The 18,082-nt window shown below is 34.2% G+C and overlaps 1 protein-coding gene and 1 pseudogene across 1 annotated transcript in view; both read right to left on the bottom strand.

Annotated features, from left to right (window-relative positions):
• LOC145297508 (ras GTPase-activating protein 3-like) overlaps positions 1-18,082 on the bottom strand; it is a 471,570-nt gene that overhangs the window by 214,326 nt on the left and 239,162 nt on the right. Inside the window, exon 3 of the mRNA XM_080143408.1 lies at positions 17,580-17,700. Within this exon, the coding sequence (XP_079999534.1) occupies positions 17,580-17,700 (121 nt within the window). The remainder of the gene's footprint in view (positions 1-17,579; positions 17,701-18,082) is intronic.
• On the bottom strand, positions 10,082-10,311 carry LOC145297982 (U2 spliceosomal RNA; annotated as a pseudogene).

Below are 18,082 nucleotides of genomic sequence, written 5' to 3'. Positions count from 1 at the left end.
ATTATAGCTTACATTGCACTGTAAAGAACTTGCTGATTTTATAAAATCATTTTTATATATAATGGTTTTAATTAAAGTTTAAAATGCAAAAATCAAACATCGTGGCTCAATTGTGCTCTAAACAGAAACATTCATTTCGAACGTGCTCCTCATATCAAAGAACCTATTGTTGATTTTATATGCCTGGCCTTACTGCTTGTGTGGTAATAATAGTTTGAATTTAATTTTGAAACAAAAAAGTCAAGTATCATGGTTCAATTTTGCTTTGAACAGAAACATTCATTTCGAACACACTCCTGTCATATCAAAGAACCAACTGTTGATTTTATAAGCCAAACCTTTCTGCTTGTATGGTAATAAAACATCTCAAATGTACTTGTAATGTTAGGCTGTATAACATTGTTTTTTTTTTTTTAAATTATTATCAATACTTATCGAAAACATTTTGATACAAAACCTATCTAAGAACACTGGCAGACACAAAGTATATTTGTATGAAATTTCAGAAAAATCTGCCTAGCCGTTTAGGGAACGAACTCACACACAGAAAGTTGATTTTATATAATAGTAGGGTCTAACCAGAAAGATATCGGGTAAATGAATGTCAGCAATGATCATCTTGATTCATCTATATATATAAAAGCGAAAATGTATGTTCGCTTTTTTGTGTATGTCCAAGAAAGGCTTTTTTCAGAGAAGCGGTCGGTCGCCTAACAACTTTTTAAAACTTTTTATATCACATGTAAATCATAATATCTCAGAGTTAACAACGGAGCTCGCCTGTCTATTTAATTTGCTCGGCTTCAGGAAGATAAATATTCAACAGTTTTCGCTCGCCGCATGGAGGTTAGGCCTTTTCCTATAATGTTTTCTCCTACCCCCAACGTCTTGGGTGGAAAAAAAAACCAAAACATTCCCGCACTAAATGAAATGCTACTCCGCAGTCAAAAGTTGACCTCATAAAGTCATTAAAACGTGCACCTGCTAATTTAAGTAATTAAATAAATTCAAACATGTTTCCGTTAGCATCTCGCGGTGGCGCAATGGTTAACGTCACACGTTTTTTTTTTTTCACACTTTAATTTACAACTTTGCCTCAAGGGTTCAGGTTCGATCCTCATACTTACCTACCAAAATATTTCTTTTTATTTTAACCCCCCCCCCCGGAGTTTTGATTTACCCAAAACCACACACACCTTCAAACACCCGGGCAACGCCGGATACCCCTCGCTAGTCTATATATAAATCTCACCTGTCTGTTTAAATGTATGCATGAATGTTTGTATGTCTCGCAAAAACTTTCGACAGAGGTGACGGATTTTCATGAGATCAGTATCATTTTGAAGCTCGACCCTTCGGACGACAAATATTGAAAAATTGGCCCAAAACATTAATCCTTCACCCTCAACTGGGCAGTTTTTTTTACAGGAAAGGTCGTTTTTTTTTTTTTGCTGACATTTTTTGCAAGTCATTCAATCCTCACTTCCACGATGTTGCATAAAACGCGTTATTTCGAGCAGCTGTGACGTCATAACCATGGTAAGCACATCGGTAAGTAATTTTTCTTTTTTATTTTTACTCAACACACACACAAACACCCGGGCAATGCCGGGCACCTAGGCTAGTATGAAATAAATGAATAATGCTTCACAACAGCATCATCATCAGCATCTCTTTTGGACAACCCATACACACACACACTTGATGATTTAGAAAACACTTAAACACAAATACAAAACGTTTGTATACAAAATCAAAACATTGAATTTAAAAAACAGTAAAAAGAAAATGTGGTGTCGTGCGCGCGAGCGAGAGAGAGAGAGAAAGAGAGAGAGAGAGAGAGAGAGAGAGAGAGAGAGAGAGAGAGAGAGCATAAGCAGTCAGTCGTACTCTCCCTTTCTTTTTGAATATTTCTTGCTTATGCTCTATAAATATGTTGCTGTCTTTTTGTTTCTTTTTTTTTTTACATAGGCATCCTTACTTACCAAGGCCAAGAGGCCACTCGAGGATATAGAGTGTACATCTAGTGAAATGTTAGTTTAAATTTCTTCCATTTTAATAAAATTTTAATAACTTACTTGTCTTTTTTTTTTAAAATTCAATTACCTTAATATTATTAACTAGTCAGATAATGACGGAGATTACCCAAAAAGGAAAAAAATAGCATAAAATGGATGCGGTGTAGAATTGTGTCGTAAGAGGACTCAGTATAGAGAGGGTGAAATTTTAGCTATTTCTTTTGTAGGTTAGGACGATGATGGTCATGGAGTTCCTCGGAATAAAAGTAATGTTTTAATATTACGCAGTAATGTGTATATAATAGCATTCTATAGCTAGATAACGTAATATGTTGTTAACTTACGACCGTTTCTTTCGTCCAGAGGGGAAAAATTGCGTCTACTTTATGATATACACAAGAACAAGAAAGAAGACAAGAAGATTAACAAAGTTATTGCAAAAATAGGAGAATGGAATTACACATGAATAACAACAAACATTAATTTATTACGGATTGTTTTAAAAATAATTATGCAAATTAGACATCTAAACAGATGTTTGTTGGTTCTTTTATATGCACTATATATACGAGGGGCATGTAATAAGTAATGCCCCTGACCAGTTCCAGTTGTCTGATCTCACTGAAATTTTGCATGTGCAATGATTTATATCTCTACGGGTTATGTGGCAAATTACAGCTCTGAACTAAATGTGGTTTCTGTTTTACAGGTGTTTGAACTGAGTCAGGTGTGAAATGGAGCTTGTTGAATGTCGAGCAGTGATCCGGTTTTTGTATTTGAAAGGACGCACACCACAGGATTGATTACACAGGATGAAACCTGGGTCTATCACTATGATCCAGAGACCAAAGCCCAGTCAATGCAGTGGAAGCACTTGGACTCACCACCTCCAAAGAAGGCAAGGGTGCAACCCTCCGCTGGCAAGGTCATGCTCACAGTCTTCTGGGACCAGGACGGAGTAGTGATGACAGATTTCCTGGCAAAGGGTACCACAATTACAGGAGCCTATTATGCTTCACTTTTGAGGAAATTAAGGAAAGCTATCAAAATCAAGATGCGGGGCAAGATCAGCAAAGGTACCTTCCTCCTGCAGGACAACGCTCTGGTCCACAACTCGCATGACGCCAGATCAGAAGCACGGGCGTGTGGTTATGAAATCCTCTCCCATCCTCCCTACTCTCCTAACCTTGCATCCTCTGACTTTCACCTCTTCCCAGCCATGAAGTTGTTTTTGAAAGGAAAGTGTTTCCCAGATGATACAGCCTTGATTTCTGAAGTCACGTTGTGGTTGGAGGACCAACCTGGGGTGTTCTACAAAAACGGTCCCCCAGAGCTGCATCAAACGATGGGAAAAATGCATCTCTGGGTGGTTCCTATGTAGAGAAAGACTAATAACTGTGCCAAGTTTCGTTGCTTTACTGCTATGGGAAGTGGGTCAGGGGCATTACTTATCGCACGCCCCTCGTACAGTATTTTAAAATATGTTATATTACAGATTTAAATAACAGTAACCGGTTTAGGAGTGATGCAGAATAAAATCTTTAAATTTATCAAAATTTTTGAAAACATGTCTATAATTTTAGTGAGTTATTTTAATATTTGCAAAACGAAATCAAAACAATCAGTGAATTTAAAAACAATATATAAAAAATGTGTTATTAGAGAAAGAAAAAACGAGAGAGAGGGAGAAAGGAGAGAGAGAGAGAGAAAAAAAGAGAAAACTATCAAAAGAAAAAATAGAGAGAGAGAGAGAGAGAGAGAGACAGACAGACAGACAGACAGAGTCAGCAATTCTCACCCTCTTCCCTTTCTTTATTAACTTTTTTGCTTCTGTTCTGTCAATATATCTTGCTTTTAATGAGAAGTTAGTATAATTTAAGTTACCTTTCTTTTAATAAAGCTTTTAATGATTTACCATCCCCACATTTTTTAAAAATTAAATTACCTTAATTTTTGTTGAATAACTAATAGGCTTGAATACCATATTAGCTCTTCTTTAACTAAAGACACAGAAAACATGATATTCAAATTTATGAGTTTTATTTCTCAACTGCTCCAGAAACCGCCAGTATAGATGGCTAATCAACACATTATAAATATAAATAAAAATCTATTAAGCTCTAACATTAAGCACTGTCAGTATTTCTTGATCGATAAAATGCATTTAGCTGTAATTTTTTTTTTTTTTTTTTTTTTACAGTTTCATGATTTTTATCAATGGAGGATATCATAACGTCACATGAGATGATAAAACCGGAAGAGTTAAGAGTTACCTACCCTCATTTGTAATATTTTTTGTTGTCTTATTTACTGTTTTTTTTTTATTTCATTAATTACAGACAATTATTTTATTCTACAATTTTCATTTATTTACTTTTGTTTTCTATTCATTGTTGTCTTCATTAATGTTCAATAGGTTTTGTTGTTTCATGTATAATATTCATTGTTAATTATTTTGTAAATAGATTTTCATAAAAATTTTTTTATTATTCATTTACATATTTACCTAATTTGAACTTGAATAATAGTATTATTTTTTCTAAACAGTTCACTTCTTATAAGTATGAAAAAAAAATACTTGAGCTGAGATCGAGATTAAAACCTAAAGACAGTGAGCTGAGTACGATAACCATTAGGCCAACTTGCCGCAGTCTTTAAAAAGTTTTCAAACCTACTTATTCTTAACATAAGGAAGCTGTTATGTGAACGATTCATGCATGTGCAGTCATGAAACAGTTGACAAACAAATAAAAATCTGATGACCCTCCCCCTAAGTACCAATTTTTCAGTTTTGACCCCTTAGCAGCCCTTTCATTTGGATGAAAACTAATTAAAAAATTTTTTTTCACATGTCTGAATACCCTATATATTTCAAGTCTGTAGATCAAAAATTCATTTATACAGGTTGAGAAGTGTCCTCAGAAACACATACACATTCTCATTTTTATAGATATATAGATCAGCAAACACATTATATTATCCAAGAATAAGGACAATAATGCATTCCTACTCCCAGCTCTAAAACCAATATTTCAATTTTTATTAATACATATTTTTATTTTCTTTATATCGACTGTATAAAATTATATCAGCTGGATTTTAGAAGTTAAGCCTAAATAACTTTAAATTGACAAACCAATATTTGATTCTGTCTAGTGAATGAAATATGGACATTTTCAGTTCTTTAATCACAAAAGAAATTCCAATCGATTCCATTGAGTACATATTGTACCTAACTCAATACTCTTTCAATAATAGAAACTGATACTGTTTCACCGTTTGCTACAAATGAAAAATTCAAATAGTTTTTACATTGATTGGGTACATACTTATTCAGATATTTCTTTGGATTTACAAAACAAACACACTTATTTTGTCAACATAGATATTCATCATTTATTTTAATTTATAAATTAAATCCAAAACACAATTATGTACAAGGATACGATAAACGTTTACAATGTCATTAAAAACTGTCAACTTCATGTTAGACTAAACATTTCTCCACCAAAACAAAATTGTCAACATTTAGCTACACTGTATATTGTCAGTTTTCAATGTAAATATAACTACACAAAAATATGATACTGACATCATATTTTATATATATATATATATATATATATATATATATATACATACTAACATTTCAGCCCAGCGTTGCCCGGGTGTTTGGAAGTGTATGTTGAGCAAAAAAAAAAAAAAAAAAAAAAAAAGCGGTCACTTTTTTTTTTTTTAACTTTGACCCCTATTATGACCCCAATAACATTTGTTTTGGGCTCAAATCAAGTTATTAAGTTAGATCCATGTTCAAGGAACCTATATCTAAAATTTCAAGTGTTTAAACCCAAAATTGGCGGAGAAGTTTTGTAGAGTTCTCAAAGGTCAAATCGTTGAACTTTGACCCCTTAACAGCCAAATTTCCGGCCGAAAAAACGATCACAAAGACTTTCCCAAATCTTAGTACCCTATATATCAAAATTTGAGTCTGTAGACTTAAAATTGACAGAGTTATTGCGTAGGGAAACGTACACAGACATGTTCACTTATATATATGTTATTACAGTTATGAAATAATACCAAAAGTATGCCAAACTCGATTTCACTGTAAATAATTTTAAGTGACTAAAATAGGAATCAACCATAAAGATTTATTCAAAATATCCTAGTAAATCTTATCTTTTTAGACATTTTAATCAAATGAAAAAGAACAGCAAGTACATGCAAGATAAGTTTTAAAACCGTGAATGATTTGAGAATAGAGGATTAGAGTTATCTTCCCTTTATTTTTTTATTTATTTATTTGAGATAGTATTAAATTCATATTGAATTTCAAAGCAGATCAAAACGTGATATTTTTTTGCCGGTGAAGAAAAACATCGATTTCTTCATTTTCCCATTCATTTACCTCCCTACGAGGGCAAGATTTACTTTATTAAATTTTTTTAAAATTAATATTTAGCTGCAATTTTAGTACAGCAGTGTTTACACTTAAAAAGTAAAAACAAAACAAAAACCCCCTCTTTTTTACCGTCTAACACATGCCAATATGTAAAGTTATTTACCTCACTCCGATGGTAGGATGATGTGACACAAGGGTGAAAAAGTTGAATTTGAAAAGCCCTCACCCTAGAGAAAGAGCACTCTGCCCCGTAAAAAATGTTTGGGCAAATTTAGGTAAAAGTGAGGACACTATATACTCAACAAATTTTTCATCTACAGACTTGAAATTAAGTATATAGGCTATGCAGACATGTGAAAAACTTTTTAATCTGTTTTCATCCGGAAAAAGGGACTGCTAAGGGGTCAAAATAGAAAAATTGATACGTAGAGGCTGTCGGATTTTTATCTATCTGCTAACTGTTTCATGACTGTGCATGCACTAATCATTCATATTATGTTAAGAATAAGAAGGTTTGAAAAAACTTTTTGTTGATCGTGCTTAGTTGGGCTAATGGTTACAGTACTTGACTCACTGTCTTTAGGTTTTGGTTTCGATCTCAACGCGAGTAATTTTTTTTTTTTACTTACAAGAAGTGAACTGTTTAGTAAAAACATAATACTCGTATGCCCACGTCTCCGTTTCTTTTTTTTTTTTCACATGATTTTTTTTCAAGGAATGTAACGTTATGTAACGCCGGGTACATCTTCTAGTCTATTAATTAGTGATGGGACGATTCCAATATTTTTCCTGATTCCGATACAATTACCGATTCCAATTCTTTATAAATCTCTAAATATTTAATTATAAAAGTGTTATTTTGTCCCGATTACTGTAAAAACGCATCTTAAATATTCCTATATGTTTTCAAACATAAAAACACTTGTGAGGGGGAGGGGGTCTAGAGATTTTAGTCTTACTGGAAGTTTAAATCCATAAATATTTATTATTTTATTAATATTACAAGCAGTGGAAGATATTTCTTAAACCAAAATCAAATAAAGATAATTTAAGGAATCGGTTTTGGCATCAAAAAATAGGGTCAAATTTTTCCGATTCCGATACCTCAAAAAACTCTGATTGTTCTTATTCCTTATTCTGACTAATCGTCCCAACACTACTATTAATAAAAAATAATTGAATATTTATTGAAATCAAAAATGCAAACAATGTAAAATAAAATAAAATTTGCAAAAATAGTATTTAAAACAATTATAAGAATTCAATCACCAGAATGCATTTTTGTTTCTTTGCGAAACAAGTCAACTATTTTAATTATTTGTTACTTTGTGAAGCTTTGAAATTTGGAAGCATTTAAACTGATTAATATTAAGTAATTTCTTTGTTTTACAGTGCTTAGCCCATCATGCATTAAAAGAACCCTTATCCCTGAGTGGCTTCCGGGCCTTGATAAGTGGTGATCACTGTGTAAAAAAAAAAAAAAAAAAGATTAAGCTTTCATTTTGATATTTACATCCTATATTTTTACCTTAAAACTTGATTATATTTTCATAACATTGTCGATTCACTTAAATAACCGTTTATGACCTGAATTACTGATGATCAAAAAATATTTGTTAATTTTAGCTAGTTTAAAGAGGAATGATACTATAATTGTCTTCAAACTGGAAAAAAGTATATTTATAAAATATATATATACTGAACTAATACGTACAAGGCGTATTTGAATTAATTCGCACTGTATTTATGCCGTTATATTCATTTATTTATGACTGAACAAATTAGTTCAACCAGGTCATAAAGGGTTAATGACCAAACGATACCATAACAATTAGATTTTATTTTAAAAATCATATTGAATTAAAAAAAAAAAAAAAAAAAAAAAGGTGGAGAGTTAAAACAAATTGTATCGCTAACACACAAAAGGAATAAAATAAAATATAAATAAAAGATAAAAAAAAAAAAAGCAGCAAACTAAAAATGAAAATATAAATTCTTGAACAACACCGGCTAACTACACAGATAATAAATAAAATAAAGTAAAATTCCTGTCTTTGATACTTTAGGATGGCATGAAGCAGATCCCACAACATCATCAAAAAACATTTTTTTTTTTTAAAGATTAATATAAAAGGAATACCATCAACTATTTGATACCTTGTAAAATTTTACCAGAGAAAAGTTGTTACTGTTTTTGATCTTAGTATAGAGCTTTGTTTTAATTGAAACTACGAACAGAGGAGCAGACATGCAGAGAAATCACACCTGGTGTAAAGATTTTGCACAAATTCATTCAAGCAAGCGAATCCTCAGGAGGAGAAAATCTTAATATTATTTCAGAAATATAAAAGACAAAAAATATCATTTTGACATTTTGAATATAAAATGACAAAATATAAAAACCAAAATGGAAAACTGAAAATAAACTGAAAGACAATCTGAGATTGTGCATGTGTGTGTGTGTGTGTGTGTGTTAAAAAATGTACATATTGATTTGTGTATGTTGGGATGTTTATGTAAGTGCGCACTGATCATGTATCTTAGAATGTATGCGCGTGTTGAAATACGTCTTAAATGAAAAGGAACCGAAATCTTTAGGAAGATCTCCATCATTCCAGTAATTATCGGACTCATAAAGGGACGGTTAGAATCATAAAAATATCTCTCGGTTAGCATATCTTAGATATTGAGTGAATGTTTGGCATCCGATAGGATGCCTCATCCCCAACTAGAACAAAACAAAATTGAAAAAGAAAAAAAAGAAAAAGAAAAAAAAGAAAAAGAAAAAAAAGAAAAAGAAAAAAAAGAAAAAGAGAAAAAGAAAAAAAAGAAAAAGAAAAAAAGAAAAAGAAAAAAAGAAAAAGAAAAAAAAGAAAAAGAAAAAAAAGAAAAAGAAAAAAAATCTGAAAATGTATGCATGTATATGATGGGTCATATTTACATTATTTATCCGTAAATGTTTGCGGGTGGTCAGTTGTATTAGTATGTGAGTGTAATGTATTGTTGATGTGTATGAGATGGAGAGCGCGTTACATTTTATGTATGTGTATGCATCTTTTCTAACCTACCTATCAGACTTTTTTTCATCCAAAGACCAACTACTTCCTTTCTTGATGCCAGACATCTCTTCAACTGTAGACAGTTCCCTTTTTTTTGCGGGGAGCAAAATGTGTGTGTGTGTGTATGTGTGTGTGGTAGCGGTGGTGGTGGGCGTCTTCTGTCTGCCCCTCTCTCCCTTTTAAGTAACAGGTAATTATTTTGCCCAGGTGAACAAAGAGCAGAAGACAAATAACAATCACAAACGAAAACGCTGAGTTGCTAAAATAGCTGAACAAACAGTAAAAGTCCTTCTTGCAAAGTGGCACCAGTTGTGGGAGGATTGGCACAAAGAGAGATCGAGTACGGTCTTTTGGGTGTACTGATTTGAGAGAGAGAGAGAGAGAGAGAGAGAGAGAGAGAGAGAGAGAGAGAGAGAGAGGGAGAGAGGGAGAGAGGGGGGGAAGACAAGTAGAGAGTTGGAATTTGCAGGGTGAGGCTGAATGAGAAAAAGAAAGGAAAAAAAAACAAAGAGAAACTCTGGAAACAGGAAGAAATTAGGGACTTTGGGAGGGAGATAATTATTAGTATTATTAGTTGCTGTAGTAGTAGTAGTAGTAGTAGTAGTAGTAGTAGTAAAAGCGGTAGTAATGGTGGTACCTATTTACAATGCCTCCCCACAGGACAGAGTTAGACATCAGGGTCGTTTTTTAACGTGGAGAAAAGGTACAAAAATAAAAATTGTCTCAGTCGTGAAGGATTTCTCCTCCACTGAAAGAGAAAGAGAAATGGAAGTATCGCATCTGAAGAACAGATACTACACTTTGATCTTGGCCAAAAGGCCAAGTTAGGAATTACAATAATAGCGTGATGATAATTGTAGTAAATAAAGAAAATAAAATAAAATTAATAGTGGGTGGTGGGGATGGATAACAATTCTAATGAAACAAAAATAAGAAAGCAATCACAAGTTAGTCTAAAAGAAGGTATGATTGTAAGGGGGATCTTTTCCTATAGACAAAAAAAAAAAAAACAGACTCTGCAGACAAATAAAAATAAATAATTCTGCGTCCCCAGATAATAATAATAAAAACAAGTGAAGCATGCATGCCCCCCCCCCGTGAGTGCACAGTGAACGAAGTATAAAAAAAATGACTAAGTTCAGCATTTGCGCCCCCCCCTCCTCCTCATTTAGCTCAAAAAGACCCTAGGGGGATGTCAAATCCTGGTGAAAATGAACAAACGGTGCAGTTTTAGGCCTTAACATATGTAAATTTGAATTCTGCACCATGCAAAAAAAGAAATGACTAAGTCCATCATTGGCCACCCTCCCCCTATTTAGCCTCAAAAGTCCCCAAGGCCATAACATATTTAAATTTGAGTTCAGCACCATGCAAAACTGCTAAAGACACATAAACAGAAAATTTTGGACAAATATGGTAAAAAAGTCCCAAAAATGGAGTGTTTTTATTAGCCCTAAAAGAGCCCCTGGTGCACACCCAAGAGTTATTGCGAAGTATAGACAAACAAAATTATATAGGAATCAATTAGTTACAACTTTTCAGAAAGTTTTATAAAAATCCAAGGCATCAAATTTTTTAATAAGCACGAAAGTGTCAATTTTAGCCATTTTAACTAGAAAGTCAGCCCTGGGGGAGAGGGTTGGAGTTTTTTTGGAAAATCCGCTCTGTTACTTTTTTACTCATATCATGTTTAATGTTTGTGAAAATTTTCAAAAATTCCAAAGCATAGTTATTGGGAAAAGTGCGGACAGACGAACGGACAAGGGTGAATTTACAGATCCACCCTCCTTTTGTCGGGGGACCAAAAAAAAAAAAAAAAAGAGTATTTCTTTTTCTTCCCCTATATAGTCTTTCTTGTGTGTGTGTGTGTGTGTGTGTGTTTCATCCACAGACAACTGTTTCGTCACTTCAAATGTGGCTAGAAACAGTGAGTGCAACCCCAGACATTTGACAGAAGTGATTGTGACAGACCAATATAAGATCTCTTTTCAGTCTCCAGAGATAATTGACACCCAGTAAAAAAAAAAAGTACGACACGGGGGGGGGGGGGGTACTATATTGAAGCAAGTGTTGCACAATCTCAACTGCACCTCTCCTGAACTGATATTGCCTAAGTCTAATAGGAAGGAGAAATCCAGGACGGTTGAAAACAATATCAGATAAGCACAGATTTTTTTTATGGAAATCACTCCACACAAGGCATGAAGCTACTTGATGTAAGAAAAAAAAAGAAAAAAAAGAAAAAGAGATCAAAAACTAACCACTAATAAGTGTTAGCTGGGTAGAGTCCAACCCAGAAAACAGCAATTCTTCCCCTTTTGTTCCGTCTGCCTGCTTCCCACCGGACTACAACTTGGATGTCTTTAAGTCCAACGTTAACAAATTCCTAATGAACCGCCCCCTTAAGTAAACACTTCATCAAATCTCCACACTAACGTAATGTACTTGCAATAACCCTTATCCCTGAGTGGCTTCCGGGCCTTGATAAGTGGTGATCACTGTGTAAAAAAAAAAACATCGGTCATAAAATGTAAGGAGCAAAGGGCAAAATAAATGAAACTGCCGAAAGTCTGATTTCTACTCTTATTTGAAAATCTTCCTTCTCTAGTTGTACAACTAAAGCTTCAGAATACAATCTACCCATAGCTGGAGGGAGGATATATGGATTCACATTTTTTCTAAAGATATTAGTAAAAGTGATGCAGTAGCCTAAGCAGAACTCGGACCCCATCCCCTATCCCAAGCCGCGCCTCTCTCTTTCTCTGGGTCCATTTAGTATGTCATCAGTCACCAGTAATAACCAGAAACAACTTTTCTGGAGAAAAAAAACAAAAAGGGGAAATGAGATAAAAATCCAGTGGGTCAGTGGTGGAGTGGTAGGGAGAGAACAGAGAAGGGGAGGGGGAGCAATTCAGCAACATCCAGACATTAGATGAGACCAGACACCAAAATGAGAAAAACAAGAGAAGGATCCAACAGTGATGAGGATGGGGAAGAGGTCAATAATGAGGTATGACATTGACAAACCAAACAAAAAACAAACAAACAAAAAAAAAAAAAACAGTTCAAATGGTGAGAATTCCCTTATCATTTGCAGAGGTTGAAAAAAAAAAAAAAAAAAAAAAAAAAAGTCTGCAAAGTTGAGTGGTAAGTGAGTGTGAGATGGGTGGTGTTTGATAGGAAACAATGGAATACAAGATGGTTGCATTCTTTAAGGAGTGGGTGGAGTGTACCCTCCTCCCCCATGTATAAGCAGTGTTTATTAAACACCCCCTACCCACACACTTCATTAACCAACCTGAATTATAAAAATATATAAAGTAAAAAAAAAAAAAAAACAAAAAAAACCGGGGATTGACTATGCATATACAAAAATACAAAAAGAGAGAGAGAGAGAGAGAGAGAGAGAGAGAGAGAGAGAGAGAGAGAGAGAGAGGGGGAGGGAAGGAGGAAGCGAGGGACTTGGGCAATTAAAAAAAAATGTCTCTTCCTCTTCAATTTTAAGATGACTTTGGGTGAGAAGATCGGGGAGGGAGGTATTTAGTAGCAAATAGTTAGGAGTCAATAAGTGCAGGTTGTTAAACAAGTGATCCATTGGAGTTAACTGATAACAGAACTTAGGATCACAGTGTAGTATCTGTTCTGGTGCTACACTTCAGCTTTTCTGTCTTCGGTCGGTGGAGGAGAGGTCCTTCATGACCGAGACAATTGTTTTATTTTTGTTTCTATCCAGAGTACCCCTTTCGGGGGAGCTGAATTTTCCCCACATTAAAAGCCAACATTGTTTCTAACTCTGCCCTCGTAGAGAGGCAAGTAAATAGGAACATTGTCTGGTAACCTGTTATAACAAAAACAGTTTTGCAGCATTTAATATAACATTTACCGTGAATGTTAACCCATAACAAAAGAGTTGCCAACCTAATAGGTCCTAAACTATCAACTAAACTCCAACCTCTGTTCCAACATGGCAACCCTTGCCTGTTTTACAATGGTAAGTGCTCTGATGAACTCAAAGCACTAGTACCCCCTCGACGAGAATACCATTGACAAACCAAACAAACAGCAAAATCCCACCCCTACACCGGAAATCCTTAGATGCTGTACAGCCTTCTACTCGAATAGCTTTTCCCCTAGGACTGCTGAACTTTGGACTTCCCTCCCAGGCCCCTGCTTTCATGACTGTTCTGACATACAGAAATTCAAGTGTCATGCAAACAGACATCTCGATGCCCAACTCCCTAAATAATATCCCTGCAAATTTGGTCCCAAATAGTATCACCTCATAACTAAGTGGCTCTGTGCCTTGTTTGGGGTGAATTCACACACACGTTAAAAAAAAGGAAGAAAATGAAAATAATAATGGAGTTAACAGAAGTTGAACGATTCTGTAGCCTGTGTTGATTAGCATTACATCTATATATATATAAAAGCGAAAATGTATGTATGTGTGTGCGTATGTTTGAATGTTTGTGTATATGTTTGGATGTCTGCTAAAAACTTTCGACAGACGCGACGAAAATTCGGTATTACATCAAAGCTCCATCCTTTGCTCGAAAAATATCGAAAAATTGACCAAAAACGTTAACTTTTTCACCCCAAAATCGGCGATTTTCAATGGGGGGGGGGGGGGGGGGTAAAAAAAACTGTCCTCTCGTGACAATGACCGATTCTACGCATGCGTCAGATGACGTCGTGACCTGATTTACTTTAAATAGTTGAAAAACCGAACAAATTTCATGTACGTCACGTTAGCTCAGTTGGTTATGGCCTTGGTTCATTATCTAAACATTTTGGGTTCGAAATGTTTTTTTTTTTTTTTTTTTCGATTTTTTAAATTTTTATATCGAAACAGGCTTATTTAATCCATTTTTCATGTGTTCCTTTTTCTGTTTTCATTGTTCGTTTGCCTTACGTTGTTTTTTTTTGTGTTTTTTTCCCGCTTAGTGTTAACGTTGTTTTCTTTTTTTACTTCGCTTATAACAAACAAACCTACGTCATCATCGTAACGCTCGACGACTTCCGGCCGCGCACCTGTCAATTTGGTTCTTAAATAAATTCAAATATCTTCCACTAACTCATTCTGGCTGGCCGATTTTATTTTCAAACTTTGCCTCAGGGGTTTGGGTTCGACCCCTCTCCCCCGGTTCTTTTTTTATTTAACACCACACACACCTCCAAACACCCGGGCATCGCCAGGTACCCCCCCCCCGCTAGTCTATAAATATAAAAGCGAAAATGTATGTATGTATGTATGTGTGTTCGCTTTTTCTGTATGTCTACAAAAGGCTTTTTTCAGAGAAGCGGTCGGTCGCTTAACAACTTTTTAAAACTTTTTATATCACATATAAATCGTAATATCTCAGTTAACAACGAAGCTCGCCTGTCTATTTAATTTGCTCGATTTCGGGAAGATAAATATTCAACATTTGTCGCTCGCTGCATGTGGGTTAGTCTTTTTCCTATAACATCTTGGGAAAATAAAAATCTCGCAGTCAAACTTGACCTCATTAACTCATTAAAACAGGCACCTGCCAAATCCAAGTAATTAAATAAATTCAAACGTGTTTCCGTTAGCATCTTACGGTGGGGCAATGATTAACGTCGCACTTTTTTTTTTTTTTTTTCACACTTTAATTTACAACTTTGCCTCAACGGTTCGGGTTCGATCCCCATACTTACATTTTTTTTTTAAACCCCCCCCCACACACCTCCAAACACCCGGACAACGCCGGGTACCCCTCGCTAGTCACTCATAAATGCGAAACGGTGAAAGCGAAATAGTTATTTTAATAATAGATATGCAACAAATAAAGATTTGTCTCCCTTGGTGTTAAAGGAGGATTGTTTTTGTTCCTGTCGTAACAACAAAATAAACCTAAAAAAAAAAACAAAGAAAAAAAAGGGGGATAACTTTCAGCACTGACCTCCAACTTAAACAGGAGTTTAATGAGAAGAAAGGAGTTGTCAAAAGTTGTCATTTACAGCAGCTGGTAAAACTAAGGCGATGCCTTTTTTTAATTGGCTACTTCACACACGTGTGGCTTGTTCTAAAAGCACCAAAGGAGTGACATCAATCAAAGGAACCAAAGTTAATGATCATATATATATATATATATATATATATATATATATATATATATATATATACACACACACTAGTGGGCTGCCTGACATTGCCCGGTCGTAAAATACACTTAAATGATATTTTGATTGATGCAGATTTCATATTTATTATTATATTATATCGAACCCAATATATAGTAATGATTAAAAAGTTTAAAATATATATATATATATATATATATATATATGACTCGCATGCCACCACCAAAAATCGAAACCAAACCGTTTAGCTTAAGATTTAGCTTTTCCTTTGATGTTAATGGCTGAGCTATGAAGACATGTTTGCTGCAAGGCTAAAAATTAAACTATGAACCAATAGCTATTACGTTACGTATGCATATTCGTAACCTGGCAAATTCCATTTTTTGAATTTTCACACATTTGCACCGATTTTCCCTGGCTAAAACTCAAATATAAAGTTTTACATGGGTTTGAATACCCTATATATTAAGTTTCATGTCTAACAAAGGAGTTTGGCGGGCAAAATCTTTTAAACAAATACATATACATACATAAATATATATAGAAAGAGGTTTGTATTTACTATAACCTTTTTAAGCAAATATTATGCATATATAAATGCCTATGATTGGCAAATAAATTAAAGAATAAAACAATTTTACATATTACCCAAGCAAACTATCATTTGCATGAAGCCATAATCAACGAGCATATATTTATAGAATTCAAATAAAAAAAAGTGCTAATAAATCATCATACAGGGTGGGCCAAAATAAGGGTCCTATTTTTAAAAATTCATAAATTCATGTAAGTTTTAAGAAGTGTTTTTCGGCCAAAATTTGTTTTGTTTATTTCAAAAAAATCTCGGAAGGGTCAGTCTACACGCACATAAAGTTTGGTGAGTTTAACTTTTATTTTGTGGAAGTTATTCAAATTTAAAGATAGGACTCTTATTTTGGCCCACCCTGTATTTAGTTTAAAACCGATACTGCATATCTTCATATCATGCTTACATTGAAAACAGTGAAAAGTTTTTCAAATATAGAAATGTTGGTGACTTTATGAGCAATTATTGTCCCGTCATTGGTGATGTATATATTTATTAGCAATTTTTGGCAATACTAGGTGCTCTCTGTAATAGTATATCAACCCCTTTCTGCAAGAACTGCAAAAACATAACACCATCATCTCTTCTGATCAGCATATACATGCAACTGAGGACTGCTTGTGAATTTGATATTTCCTAAAAACTTTCTCCTTTGGTGGAAACCAGTTCAAGCTGCTTAAGACGAATGCTATTGCTGTCCCCCCCCCATTGTATAACTAGCCACTTGTTAAAAAGTTCCTGATAGACCATGAATCATCATTGCCTTGTTTCTTTCCCTATTAGCGTTTAACGGCATTTAAACTATAATTGCATAATCATTAGCGGGCCTGCTGTTTCACAGAATTGGTGTCGACTGCTCCCTAAATTGTAGAACCATGATAATCTCGGAAAGACAAGTAAAGACAGTAGTTTCCCGTTGCTCTCCTCCTTCATTCAGGGATGCATCTCCCCAAGTGAGTTAAACATGCCCCCAGATACCAACCTGGAAATTTCTACGACTCGGCGTGATACATACATAGCCTGGGCTTCCTAAATGGTCACCCATCTGGTACTGGACATGCTCATTGTTGCTTAACTTTGGTTCTCTATCGAGAACCGATGTGTCAACGTGACTTACAGACAAAATGTCATTGATTCTAAAAATTTGAGAAAATTAAAGACTTTCTCATTCCCTTTACTGGGTTTAACTTCATAAAATTACAACTTTTTTATGTCCATAACTTCAGTTGTATAATTTGCATTTTCACATGCCTTTCAGAACTTCAACTATATTTTAACATTATTTCTCATGCACTTATTACAGGTTCAAATTGTGGACCTCATTATTAGGAGACACCCATTCTTGGGAGGTGGGTATTATAACTAGTAAATAAATGAATGAATAAAGTTTTTTTTTTTTTTTTACTTACTTCAAAGATTTGTCTACAATTTGTGTTCGGAATATTTCTTCATTATCTAATTTCACGATGCACAGTGTATTCCTACCTCCACCTGAGGAGTAAATATGGGTCGGCAGATTTTTGGCTTCACCTGCAATTAAAAAGCAAATATATATGATACAGGAGAAGATGGTAACTATTAAAAAAAAAAAAAAATTAGAACAGAAAATTGACTAAATATGTGTTGTTTTGATTCTTTCTGAATTTTACCTGTTATATCGCTATGCATTTTCCTCTTGGAAAATTGCTTCTTTTTTTTTTTTTTTTTTTTTTTTTTTTGATGAGTCCACAGAGGAAATGTTCAGTATATAATACAGTATACAAATATCGATTGCAATAGTAATACGGTAAAAATATCGATTGCTCCCCATGAACGAAACAGATTAATAATATTTACCAAAAGTTATTGCTTTGGAAAAAATTGATAAGATGAATAAAATCTTGGACTTTGAAATTCAGCAAAATTGCCATTT

This window comes from Euprymna scolopes, chromosome 18, assembly GCF_053919585.1.
Source record: "Euprymna scolopes isolate OS-2025 chromosome 18, ASM5391958v1, whole genome shotgun sequence".
Lineage (NCBI taxonomy): Eukaryota > Metazoa > Mollusca > Cephalopoda > Sepiida > Sepiolidae > Euprymna > Euprymna scolopes.
This window is presented reverse-complemented; position numbering and strand designations above follow the sequence as displayed.